We start from the raw sequence: 14,382 nt of genomic DNA on the forward strand, positions 1-14,382 counted from the left end.
AGGTCTAGCACACACACTCTCTACAGTGGTTATTGTCCAAGCCTGCTTGGTATTAGCCTTGGTCTGGTTTCATGCCCTGCAAATGGCTTCTTCTGCTGGTAATTGCTGGTCACTGACTCCTTGTGTTTGAGTACCGTTGTGCTAGATAGTTCCCTGTGCACATTCACAGGAATGATTTGCACTTTTGTGTGTCTGTTGTTCACAATTTAACAAGTTATAGGCACTGATAATTACTGGTATTTAGTTGTTGAGATTCATTTAATGTGTTCCTCCATGTAGACTTATAATTGCTTAATTATGATTTATTAATATAGGCTATATATAAATGTTCCCTAACTCCCTTTGGGCTGAAGCAAAGTTATAGGGTGGTTCCGCCAGTATTCCAGCATACTGTACTAGTGGGTACTGTATGTCACATTGCTAATATAGTTTTTCTCCTGCATTCACTGTGACTTCATGGTTGTCACACATCAGTGTTTATTATTGCTCCTTCAATGTTAGGCTGCAACAGGAACATTTTGTACCAGAGATTTAGAGTAACTTTGTCTTTTCAGGACATTGAAGCTCTCACTGTTGGTGAAACATTTTTAGGTGAAAGTCTTCATTGCAAGGGTGTAGCTACCATAGGTGCAAGGAGTGCAGCTCCTATGGGGCCCAGAGCTGAGAGGGGCCAACCTTCCCTGTTAAAGTTACATGTGCTGTATACATTATTCACTAATGGGTGGTACATAGGGGTATGGGTCGTTGGATAGGCACAACTTAGGTCGACAGTCATTACGTCGACCATGGAAGGTCGACATGCATTAGGTCGACAGGTCAAAAGGCTGACATGAGGTTTTTGACTGTTTTTTGTGTCGTTTCCTCCGTAAAGTGACGAGGAATCCAAATTATTGCACTGTGTCTCCTCGCATGGCTCGCTTCGCTCGATTACCGTTCCAATCGTAATCCACGTAAATCGTTAAGTATGAAAAAATCCAAAAAATGGAAAAAAAAAAGTGAAAACCTCATGTTGACCTTTTGAACTGTCGACCTAATGCATGTTGACCTAATGGCATTGTCGACCTTCAGTGGTCGACCTAATGAGTGTCGACCTAACGACCGTAACCCGTACATAGGGGCCCTTACAAACTGTTGCCTTGGGCCTGCAATGTATCTAGTTATGCCCCTGGTTCTGCTTATTGTAATGTGGTACAGGTTGAGTCTCCCTTATCCAAAATGCTTGGGACCGGAAGAATTTTGGATATCGGATTTTTCCGTATTTTGGAATAAATGCATACCATAATGAGATATCATGGCGATGGGACCTAAGTCTAGGTACAGAATGCATTTATGTTTCATATACACCTTATACACACAGCCTGAAGGTAATTTTAGCCAATATTTTTAATAACTTTGTGCATTAAACAAAGTGTGTGTACATTCAAACACTTCATTTATGTTTCATATATACCTTGTACACACAGCCTGAAGGTCATTTAATACAATATTTTTAATAACTTTATGTATTAAACAAAGTTTGTGGACATTGAGCTTCAGAAAACAAAGGTTTCACTATCTCACTTTCACACAAAAAATTCCGTAATTCGGAATATTCCGTATTTCGGAATATTTGGATATGGGATACTCAACCTGTATAACTATAACTGGAGAGCATTATGTTACATAGTATGAACCAGGGCACTGTAATGTGGCACAATATGAACTGAAAGCACTACAGCGTGACACATTATGAACTGGGGACACTGTATGTCATAATGTGAATTGGTGGTACGGTGTTGCGTAACGTATACTGGCAGCCATATAGTGTGACATAAGGCCCTATTATTTGGAATAAAATGAACAACTGCTGCAGAGGGGTGTCTCTCTAGAAGCATTGGACAGGGCCTCACCCCTTCAAAATGTTGCTATGGAGCCCGCATAGTTCTAGCTATGCCCCTTCTCCATTGTACTGTAAATGTCTGGCACCTTCTGGAGTTTGATAAGCTGTCCTGGTAGCAGTAGACCAAAGACTATTTAGAACTGATCCATTTAAGTGCTTGAAAATATAGATTTTTGTGTTTTGTTTTTTAAACTGTAAGACTAGGTGAAATTCCTTTTAATGTTATTTTGGTCACGGAGCAGTCTTGTTTTGATTAAAGTTAAATACATCTGTCTCTATAATAAGAGAAATGGGCCCTACACACTGGCAGATAAAATGCACAATATGAACGTTCTCATTCATTAATGAACGAGAACTCGTTCATTACGTGCAGTGTGTAGGCACCAACGTTTAACAATGCACGGCCCCGCACTCGTTAATCGTTGGTGCCCCGTCGCTTATGCATGCAGGCCTATATGGACGAGATTGTCCATATCAGCATGCAGTGCTATGGAGCCGGGTGACGTCACACCCCCCCCGTCACACACACTCCCCCCCCCCGCCGCCGGGTCGCCCGCCGCCCGTATCCGCCGTCAGGCAGCTCCGCGGCGGATCGGTAAGTGTGTAGGGCCCTAAGGTCTGGGAGATTGCACAGGTGTGACATAATTATGTGTTGTTGTAATTATTATTATTATTTGTATTATTACTATTTTTACTATTACTATTATCATTACATTACTAATAGGGCCTTAGAATAACCCCAGTGCAGCAAGCCAACAGTGCTAGCCACTGTGCTGCTGTGTTGCCACTATATGAGATTACAGGAACTATAAACTGATGATGGCATAAATTATATGTATATTTTAATATAACATTTTCTATTGTGTTTTTAGTATTGCAAGTTGTAAACTGTTTACAGATCCCGCGTGAAAACATAGTATATATTTTTTTTATTCACCTGTATGAATCCGGTTGTATTATTCAATGTGTTTACTGAAGCATTATTATGCGCAATCATGTTTTTATGCCTTTTGTTATTTTAACTGTTAATTTTTCTCATTCATCAAGATCCCAGAAGCGTACTTTATAAGAGACCCCCACACTTTCCTCCTTACTGGGGATTTTATAAAGGTATCTGTACACAGAGAGTGGCGTGGACATATTATTAACATGTACACGTGTGTGGCGTGAGAGTCTTCGAGATCTCTCCGGTCTTTAGCTGCATGTCACCACAGGTTAACATTCACAGATAACCCAGATCCTATCGTAGAATGGTTACTTGGTTAAGTGAAGCATGCTTGAGAGAAAGCAAAGCCTGTCTACAAAAATACTAACACTTGGATGAGTCTGCAGCCCGGGAGAAGAGCACCGGTGAATTTTCTGGACTCCTTTCATGGCTGACTTGGGATGTGCTTGCATTGTCAAATAGTGTGTTGACCTATCTCTTTGATGCATATTGATTATGACAATCACTCCTCTCTCCCTGCAGGCCATGGAGGCACAGATACAGAATTTTGGACAGACGCCATCTCAGTTGCTTATTGAGCCACATCCGCCTCGAAGCTCAGCCATGCACCTGGTGAGATATAGCGGCTTGTTGGAAAATTCAGTCCTTCCTGAGCACAAGGGCTTGGTCTGTGTTTGTATTGTGTAATATCACAGGGCACATGGGAAAAATCAGCATACAATCTCAAGTATACCACTAGGAAATTATAGCTTTTCCCAGTAATAAGCTTACTTACGTGCGTGTGTGTGTGTGTGTGTGTGTGTGTGTGTGTGTGTGTGTGTGTGTGTGTGTGTGTGTGTGTGTGTGTGTGTGTATCAATATCATATATATATAGATAGACGTGTATGTAGCAGCTTCCACACCCTGGATAATGATTCCACTGATGTTCCTTGCACCATGGATTAGTTATGGGAATGAATAATTAGAGCAAAGAAAGTACCTCCGAAAAAGCTCTATATATACATCTCTTGCCACAAGTTTTACTTGCGTGTGTGCATATATATATATATATATATATATATATATATAGCTCCATATACACTGCTCAAAAAAATAAAGGGAACACTGAAATAACACATCCTAGATCTGAATGAATGAAATATTCTTATTAAATACTTTGTTCTTTACATAGTTGAATGTGCTAACAACAAAATCACACAAAAATTATCAATGGAAATCAAATTTATTAACCCATGGAGGTCTGGATTTGGAGTCACACTCAAAATTAAAGTGGAAAAACACACTACAGGCTGATTCAACTTTGATGTAATGTCCTTAAAACAAGTCAAAATGAGGCTCAGTAGTGTGTGTGGCCTCCACGTGCCTATATGACCTCCCTCCAACGCCTGGGCATGCTCCTGATGAGGTAGCGGATGGTCTCCTGAGGGATCTCCTCCCAGACCTGGACTAAAGCATCCGCCAACTCCTGGACAGTCTGTGGTGCAACGTGGCGTTGGTGGATGGAGCGAGACATGAGGTCCCAGATGTGCTCAATTGGATTCAGGTCTGGGGAACGGGCGGGCCAGTCCATAGCATCAATGCCTTCGTCTTGCAGGAACTGCTGACACACTCCAGCCACATGAGATCTAGCAATGTCTTGCATTAGGAGGAACCCAGGGCCAACCACACCAGCATATGGTCTCACAAGGGGTATGAGGATCTCATCTCGGTACCTAATGGCAGTCAGGCTACCTCTGGCGAGCACATGGAGGGCTGTGTGGCCCCCCAAAGAAATGCCACCCCACACCATTACTGAACCACTGCCAAACCGGTCATGCTGGAGGATGTTACAGGCAGCAGAACGTTCTCCTTGGCGTCTCCAGACTCTGTCACGTCTGTCACATGTGCTCAGTGAGAACCTGCTTTCATCTGTGAAGAGCACAGGGCGCAGTGGCGAATTTGCCAATCTTGGTGTTCTCTGGCAAATGCCAAACGTCCTGCACGGTGTTGGGCTGTAAGCACAACCCCCACCTGTGGACGTCGGGCCCTCATACCATCCTCATGGAGTCTGTTTCTGATCGTTTGAGTAGACACATGCACATTTGTGGCTTGCTGGAGGTCATTTTGCAGGGCTCTGGCAGTGCTCCTCCTGTTCCTCCTTGCACAAAGGCGGAGGTAGCGGTCCTGCTGCTGGGTTGTTGCCCTCCTACGGCCTCCTCCACGTCTCCTGATGTACTGGCCTGTCTCCTGGTAGCGCCTCCAAGCTCTGGACACTACGCTGACTGACACAGCAAACCTTCTTGCCACAGCTCGCATTGATGTGCCATCCTGGATGAGCTGCACTACCTGAGCCACTTGTGTGGGTTGTAGACTCCGTCTCATGCTACCACTAGAGTGAAAGCACCGCCAGCTTTCAAAAGTGACCAAAACATCAGCCAGAAAGCATAGGAGCTGAGAAGTGGTCTGTGGTCGCCACCTGCAGAACAACTCCTTTATTGGGGGTGTCTTGCTAATTGCCTATAATTTCCACCTGTTGTCTATTCCATTTGCCTAACAGCATGTGAAATTGATTGTCAATCAGTGTTGCTTCCTAAGTGGACAGTTTGATTTCACAGAAGTGTGATTGACTTGGAGTTACATTGTGTTGTTTAAGTGTTCCCTTTATTTTTTTGAGCAGTGTATATATAATATCTAACACAAGTTTCAAATTTGCACAATAGCTAGTAGTCTAGGCAATATTAAAAAGATTATTCCATTTTATAAAGGAAATTTCATTAAGACCACTTTTAGTGCAGGTTTGTCCCTGCACGCTGAAGGCGGAGCTTGATGTACCCCCCAGTGACATTCCTATGCATACACAGGCTTTGCTGAAGTGCTCCGATGCCATATCACTCATATCCAAGCTAAAGGAAAAGTATTCTTTCAGCATGTTCCAGAATTGTCTGATGTTTATATACTACGTGTTAGGGGTTGGTTCAGAGTAGTACGCAATTCAGTAGCAGCATCAGTCCTCCCCAAACCTGCAGAGCATTACTTATCACCCTACTCTGCAAAGCATCAGTCCTCCCCTGTCCTGCAGAGCATCACTCCTCACACTGCCCTGCAGAGCCCCACTCCTCCCACAATCCTGCAGAGCCTTGCTTGTCACCCTACCCTGCAGAGCATCATTCCTCCTGTTGTCCTGCAGAGATTCACTCCTCCTCCTCCTCCTACCTTGCAGAGCATCAGACATCCTCCTACCCTGCAAAGCATCAGTCCTCCCCTGTCCTGCAGAACATCACACATCACACTACCCTCCAGAGCCTAACTTCTCCCCCAACCCTGCAGAGCCTCACTCCTCCCCAACCCTGCAGAGCATTACTTGTCACCCTACTTTGCAGAGCATCACTTCTCCTCTTGTCCCGCAGAGCCTCACTCCTCCTCCTACCTTGCAGAGCATCAGTCCTCCTCCTACCCTGCACTGGCAGGGTAGGATGAGGACGTGATCCTGTAAGTACTGCATTAGTCCATTGGTATGACCGTGTTGGAGATCACGTTCTGCCTTGGACTAAGCAATGGCTGCGCACTGTGACTGCAGCAGATTAAGCAAGTGATGCTACTGATGATACTTAGAACGCTAGTTATTTATGTCCCCATGTGAGTGTTTATGTTGGTTATGTTCAAGAGCTCGGGCAGTATACTAAGACCAACGGAATTGTGCGTGTGCCTCAGTGATGTGTCTAGGTCTAGTGAATTAATAAGCTGCATTCACTTGAATCACTGCAAAATTCATTCCAAATTGTAAAACAATTAATTATTACATAGTGTCTGTCTCCAAAGTATATACAGTAGATGAATGGTGCATTTTAACCTTGTTCTCCCTAGAGATTTCAACTAACCCACGTTTCATTCCTTCCTCCTCTCTGTTCAACAGTGTTTCCTTCCACAGAGTCCCCTTATGTTTAAAGATCAGATGCAGCAGGATGTTATAATGGTGCTGAAGTTTCCGTCAAACTCACCAGTCACACATGTTGCAGCGAATACTCTCCCGCACCTAACTGTCCCTGCAGTGGTGACTGTCACATGTAGCAGGCTGTTTGCAGTGAATAGGTGGCACAACACTGTGGGTATGTACTGACATTTTCTACACTCTGCCAATTAGTTTCATCATATTGAAAAAATGTCACATTTCATTTACAATGCAGGAAAACTTCTCCCAGGCATCATATATATTACACATTATACAGTATATTAAAATGAAACACAAAATGTACTCAATATTAGAGGCACATGAGTAGCTATTTAGCTATTGATTCTGAATGTGGTCCTTATATAAATTCAGTGATAGCATTTTAGGACTCATCAGTATTTAAAAAACCTGCCAAAGGACATATCATGTGCTCAAACTATTCAGTGCAGAAATTCTCATTTTACTGTCCCTTCCCCTAATTAACACAAAACCCCATCCATTTCCAGCACAGTGTAACTCCTCCTTAGTAGAACTAATCGTCTAGGGCAGGAATCTCCTGTGGACCTGGTTAGCTAAAGCTAAAGACCCATTTAATTCACCGTTACTACAGCTAGAACGTCTGCTGGCCTGTGTTGTTTATCATGGCATGTGTGATATTGCCTATTGCTTTATGAATTGGTTTTATTGAATTATTTATACATACACACACACACACACACACACACACACACACACACACACACACACACACACACACACTCCTAGGGGTTTATTTACTTACTAAAGGTTGATTTTCAACTTTTTATTTTTTATTGATTACATACTGATGAGAATCAATCTCAGTCTGTTTTGGGTCTCCGGGGCTGAAACACACATTTACTAACAGATCATTTTTATATACATTTTTAAATGTTCGTACAGATGTAGCCAAGCCTAGCTTGGATGCGACTAGCTATGCCTGCGTCTCGTTTGTCGCTGTGTGCACGTACCTGGACAGTTGTGTATATTCGCACCTGCAATCCATAGACTTTACATTATGTGGATATGAATAGTCGCAGCCAGGCGTAAACATCGCTGGTAATCTGAGCCCGGCTACATCTGTAAATGTGTATTTTAGCTCTGAAAACACAACATCGATTTAGATAGATTATGAGGTATATTCAATTGAAGTCGAAAACTGCCGTCTATCAAAAAGACGTCAGTTTTCGACTTTTTAAAGTCGAATCCTGATTCGACTTATTCAATATATCCCTAAATTTTTCGACAAGTCGATGAATTCGACTTGTCGAAAAGCACGTGGATCGGCGGAATAGCTGCCGATCCACGTGCTTGTGTCGAAAACGGGGCCAAAACCGACAGGTTTTGGCCCCCTTTTTCGACCATCTCGGTCCGACATCAAAAGATGTCGGACTGAGATGCGGACCCAGAGGACGAGAGGGGGGGAGCCGCAGGGAGACGGGGGGACAGCCGGCGGGCATACAGGGGAGATCAGTGCTATACAGGGGAGATCAGTGCTACAGTAGTGCTGCAGCTGGATGTCACTCAGCCGCCCCACCTCACGGCAGCTTCCACCCGGCTCCAGCACGCTGCTGGAGCCGGGTGGAAGCTGCCGTGAGGTCGGGCGGCTGAGTGACATCCTGCTGTAGCGCTACTGTAGTGCTGATCTCCCCTGTATGCCCGCCGGCTGTCCCCCCGCTGGTCTCCCCGCGGCTCGTCCCCTTTCTCCTCCTCTGCGTCCCATCTCAATTCGACTTGAAAAAGTCGAATTAAGATGGGATTGAATAGGGGTTGTCGGATCCATTCCGACAAATGCATGTCGGAATGGATCCGACTTTAATTGAATATACCCCTATGAATAAATGAAAATCGACCTTCAGTAAATATACCCACTACTTGATATTAGCACGCCTTGGGGTCCATTCCCCACCCAGTCCCCTTTCTCTGACGTCCTAGTGGATGCTGGGGACTCCGTAAGGACCATGGGGAATAGACGGCTCCGCAGGAGACTGGGCACATCTAAAGAAAGATTTAGGTCTATCTGGTGTGCACTGGCTCCTCCCCCTATGACCCTCCTCCAAGCCTCAGTTAGATTTCTGTGCCCGGCCGAGCTGGATGCACACTAGGGGCTCTCCTGAGCTCCTAGAAAGAAAAAGAAAGTATAGTTTAGGTTTTTTATTTTACAGTGAGACCTGCTGGCAACAGGCTCACTGCAGCGAGGGACTAAGGGGAGAAGAAGCGAACCTACCTAAGTGGTGGTAGCTTGGGCTTCTTAGGCTACTGGACACCATTAGCTCCAGAGGGATCGCACACAGGACCCGACCTCGTCGTCCGTTCCCGGAGCCGCGCCGCCATCCCCCTTACAGAGCCAGAAGCAAGAAGGTCCGGAAAATCGGAGGCTGAAGACTTCTGTCTTCTCCAAGGTAGCGCACAGCACTGCAGCTGTGCGCCATTGCTCCTCATGCACACCACACACTTCGGTCACTGATGGGTGCAGGGCGCTGGGGGGGGGGGGGGGGGGCGCCCTGAGCAGCAATATTAACACCTTGGCTGGCAAAACTGACACCATATATAGCCCCAGAGGCTATATAGGTGTATATTACCCCTGCCAGAATAACACAAAAAGCGGGAGAAAGCCCGCCGAAAAAGGGGCGGAGCCATCTCCCTCAGCACACTGGGGCCATTTTCCCTCACAGCTCCGCTGGAAGGATCGCTCCCTGGCTCTCCCCTGCAGTCCTGCACTACAGAAAGGGTAAAAAAGAGAGGGGGGGCACAAATTTAGGCGCAGTATAATATATATATGCAGCTATAAGGGAAAACACTCTTTATAGGTGATATCCCTGTGGTATATAGCGCTCTGGTGTGTGCTGACATACTCTCCCTCTGTCTCCCCAAAGGGCTTTGTGGGGTCCTGTCCTCTGTCAGAGCATTCCCTGTGTGTGTGCTGTGTGTCGGTACCGCTGTGTCGACATGTATGATGAGGAAAATGATGTGGAGGCAGAGCAAATGCCTGTAAATGTGTTGTCACCCCCTGAGGGGTCGACGCCTGTGTGGATGGACTTATGGAAGGAATTACGTGACAGTGTCAGCTCCTTACATAAAAGGTTTGACGACATAGGACAGCCGGCTACTCAGCTTGTGACTGTTCCAGCGTCTCAAATGTCATCAGGGGCTTTAAAACGCCCGCTACCTCAGATGGCAGACACAGATGTCGACACGGATACCGACTCCAGTGTCGACGACGATGAGACTAGTGTACCCTCCAATAGGTCCACCCGTTACATGATTGAGGCAATGAAAAATGTATTACACATTTCTGATAGTACCCCAGGTACCACAAAAAAGGGTATTATGTTCGGTGAGAAAAAACTACCAGTAGTTTTTCCTGCATCTGAGGAATTAAATGAGGTGTGTGAGGAAGCCTGGACTTCCCCCGATAAGAAATTGATAATTTCTAAACGGTTATTGGCAGCGTACCCTTTCCCGCCAGAGGATAGGTCACGTTGGGAAACGTCCCCTAGGGTAGATAAAGCGCTTACACGTTTATCAAAACAGGTGGCACTACCGTCTCCGGATACGGCCGCCCTAAAGGATCCTGCTGATAGAAAGCAGGAGGCTACCCTAAAAGCTATATATACACACACGGGCATTATATTGCGACCAGCGATTGCATCAGCATGGATGTGCAGTGCTGCTGCTGCGTGGTCAGATTCCCTGTCGGATATTATTGATACCCTGGATAGGGACACTATTTTGCTGACAGTAGAGCATATAAAGGACGCTGTCTTATACATGCGTGATGCACAGAGGGATATTTGCCGGCTGGCATGAAAAATAAGCGCAATGTCCATTGCCGCCAGAAGGGGGTTATGGACTCGGCAGTGGTCAGGTGATGCCGATTCAAAAAGGCACATGGAAGTTTTGCCTTATAAGGGGGTGGAACTGTTTGGGGATGGTCTTTCAGACCTAGTTTCCACAGCTACGGATGGGAAATCGACATTTTTGCCACAGGCTACCCCACAGCAAAAGAAGGCACCGTATTATCAAGTACAGTCCTTTCGGCCCCATAAACACAAGAGGGCGCGAGGCGCATCCTTTCTGCCGAGAGGCAAAGGTAGAGGGAAAAAGCTGCAGCATACAGCCAGTTCCCAAGAGCAAAAGTCCTCCCCCGCGTCCGGTAAGTCCACAGCATGACGCTGGGGCTTCACAAGCGGATCCGGGTACGGTGGGGGCCCGTCTCAGAAATTTCAGCACACAGTGGGCTCTCTCACAGGTGGATCCCTGGGCCCTTCAAGTAGTATCTCAGGGGTACAGGCTGGAATTCGGGACCCCCCCCCCCCCCGCCGTTTTCTAAAATCTGCCTTACCAGCAACTCCCTCTGCCAGGGAGGCAGTGTTGGTGGCTATCCAAAAACTGTATTCACAGCAAGTGATTGTCAAGGTACCCCTCCTTCAGCAAGGGAAGGGTTACTATTCCACAATGTTTGTGGTACCGAAACCGGACGGTTCGGTGAGACCCATCTTAAATTTAAAATCCTTGAACACTTATATCAAAAGGTTCAAATTCAAGATGGAATTGCTCAGGGCGGTTATTGCGAGCCCGGACGAGGGGGATTACATGGTCTCCCTGGACATCAAGGATGCGTACCTGCATGTCCCCATTTACCCTCCTCACCAGGAGTACCTCAGATTTGTGGTACAGGACTGTCACTATCAGTTCCAGACGCTGCCGTTTGGGTTATCCACGGCACCGAGAGTCTTTACCAAGGTAATGGCCGAAATGATGATACTCCTTCGCAAGAAGGGAGTTTTAATTATCCCGTACTTGGACGATCTCCTGATAAAGGCGAGGTCCAAGGAACAGTTGGTAGTGGGGGTAGCACTTTCTCGGGAAGTGCTACAACAGCACGGCTGGATTCTCAATATTCCAAAGTCACAGCTGGTCCCGACGACACGTCTTCTGTTCCTGGGAATGATTCTGGACACAGACCAGAAAAAAGTGTTTCTTCCAGTGGAAAAAGCCGAGGAGTTGTCATCTCTAGTCAGAGACCTCCTAAAACCGGGACAGGTGTCGGTACACCAATGCACACGAGTCCTGGGAAAAATGGTAGCTTCGTACGAAGCGATTCCATTCGGAAGGTTCCACGCAAGGACTTTCCAGTGGGACCTGTTAGACAAATGGTCCGGGTCCCATCTCCAGATGCAACAGCGGATAACCCTGTCGGCAAGGACCAGGGTGTCGCTGCTGTGGTGGCTGGAGAGGGCTCATCTACTAGAGGGCCGCAGATTCGGAATACAGGACTGGGTCCTGGTGACTACGGATGCCAGCCTTCGGGGCTGGGGCGCAGTCACACAGGGAAGAAATTTCCAAGGACTGTGGTCAAAACAGGAGATTTCGCTTCACATAAATATTCTAGAGCTAAGGGCCATTTACAATGCCCTAAGCCAAGCAAGGCCCCTGCTTCAGAACCAGCCGGTACTGATCCAATCAGACAACATCACGGCGGTCGCCCATGTAAATAGACAGGGCGGCACAAGAAGCAGGAGAGCAATGGCAGAAGCCACAAGGATTCTCCGATGGGCGGAAAATCATGTGTTTGCACTGACAGCAGTGTTCATTCCGGGAGTGGACAACTGGGAAGCAGACTTCCTCAGCAGGCACGACCTCCACCCGGGAGAATGGGGACTTCATCCAGAAGTCTTCCAAATGCTGGTAAACCGGTGGGAAAGACCACAGGTGGACATGATGGCGTCCCGCCTCAACAAAAAGCTAAAAAGATATTGCGCCAGGTCAAGGGACCCTCAGGCGATCGCGGTGGACGCTCTAGTAACACCGTGGGTGTACCAGTCGGTTTATGTGTTTCCTCCTCTGCCTCTCATTCCCAAGGTACTGAGAATAATACGAAGGCGAGGAGTGAAAACTATACTCGTGGTTCCGGATTGGCCAAGAAGAGCTTGGTACCCGGAACTTCAAGAGATGCTTTCAGAGGACCCTTGGCCTCTGCCGCTCAGACAGGACCTGCTGCAGCAGGGGCCCTGTCTGTTCCAAGACTTACCGCGGCTACGTTTGACGGCATGGCGGTTGAACACCGGATCCTGAAGCAAAAGGGCATTCCGGAGGAAGTCATCCCTACCCTGATCAAAGCCAGGAAGGATGTCACCGTAAAACATTATCACCGCATTTGGCGGAAATATGTTGCTTGGTGTGAGGCCAGGAAGGCCCCAACGGAGGAATTTCAACTGGGTCGATTCCTGCATTTCCTGCAAGCAGGGGTGACGTTGGGCCTCAAATTGGGGTCCATTAAGGTCCAGATTTCGGCCCTGTCGATTTTCTTCCAGAAAGAACTGGCTTCACTGCCTGAAGTTCAGACTTTTGTCAAAGGAGTTCTGCGTATTCAGCCTCCTTTTGTGCCCCCAGTGGCACCTTGGGATCTCAATGTGGTTTTGGAGTTCCTGAAATCACATTGGTTTGAACCACTTAAGACTGTGGATTTGAAATATCTCACGTGGAAAGTGGTCATGCTGTTGGCTCTGGCTTCGGCCAGGCGTGTGTCAGAATTGGCGGCTTTGTCCTATAAAAGCCCTTATTTGATTTTCCATATGGATAGGGCAGAGTTGAGGACTCGTCCTCAGTTTCTCCCGAAGGTGGTATCAGCGTTTCACTTGAACCAGCCTATTGTGGTGCCTGCGGCTACTAGGAACTTGGAGGATTCCACGTTACTGGACGTAGTCAGGGCCCTGAAAATGTATGTTTCCAGGACGGCTGGAGTCAGGAAAACTGACTCGCTGTTTATCCTGTATGCACCCAACAAACTGGGTGCTCCTGCTTCTAAGCAGACTATCGCGCGCTGGATTTGTAGCACTATTCAGCTGGCGCATTCTGCGGTGGGACTACCGCAGCCTAAATCTGTAAAAGCCCATTCCACAAGGAAGGTGGGCTCATCTTGGGCGGCTGCCCGAGGGGTCTCGGCTTTACAACTTTGCCGAGCTGCTACTTGGTCAGGGGCAAACACGTTTGCAAAATTCTACAAATTTGATACCCTGGCTGAGGAGGACCTGGAGTTCTCTCATTCGGTGTTGCAGAGTCGTCCGCACTCTCCCGCCCGTTTGGGAGCTTTGGTATAATCCCCATGGTCCTTACGGAGTCCCCAGCATCCACTAGGACGTCAGAGAAAATAAGAATTTACTCACCGGTAATTCTATTTCTCGTAGTCCGTAGTGGATGCTGGGCGCCCATCCCAAGTGCGGATTGTCTGCAATACTTGTAAATAGTTATTGTTACACAAATCGGGTTGTTATTGCGAGCCATCTGTTCAGAGGCTCCGTTGTTATCATACTGTTAACCGGGGTTCCTATCACGAGTTATATGGTGTGATTGGTGTGGCTGGTATGAGTTTTACCCGGGATTCAAACTCCTTCCTTATTGTGTCAGCTCTTCCGGGCACAGTGTCCTAACTGAGGCTTGGAGGAGGGTCATAGGGGGAGGAGCCAGTGCACACCAGATAGACCTAAATCTTTCTTTAGATGTGCCCAGTCTCCTGCGGAGCCGTCTATTCCCCATGGTCCTTACGGAGTCCCCAGCATCCACTACGGACTACGAGAAATAGAATTACCGGTGAGTAAATTCTTATTT

The 14,382-nt window shown here is 47.0% G+C and overlaps 1 protein-coding gene across 9 annotated transcripts in view; it reads left to right on the top strand.

Annotated features, from left to right (window-relative positions):
- Nucleotides 1–14,382, top strand: part of NBEA (neurobeachin) — a 1,049,301-nt gene that overhangs the window by 997,026 nt on the left and 37,893 nt on the right. For 6 of the 9 annotated variants that reach the window (XM_063951811.1, XM_063951806.1, XM_063951798.1 and 3 more), the window contains 3 exons: nucleotides 2,927–2,989; nucleotides 3,348–3,437; nucleotides 6,718–6,910. In XM_063951811.1, coding sequence (XP_063807881.1) covers nucleotides 2,927–2,989; nucleotides 3,348–3,437; nucleotides 6,718–6,910 — 346 coding nt within the window. The remainder of the gene's footprint in view (nucleotides 1–2,926; nucleotides 2,990–3,347; nucleotides 3,438–6,717; nucleotides 6,911–14,382) is intronic. The other 3 variants (XM_063951815.1, XM_063951820.1, XM_063951817.1) reach the window with 1 other exon arrangement.

The sequence above is a fragment of the Pseudophryne corroboree genome, chromosome 2, assembly GCF_028390025.1.
Source record: "Pseudophryne corroboree isolate aPseCor3 chromosome 2, aPseCor3.hap2, whole genome shotgun sequence".
Taxonomy (NCBI): Eukaryota; Metazoa; Chordata; class Amphibia; order Anura; family Myobatrachidae; genus Pseudophryne; species Pseudophryne corroboree.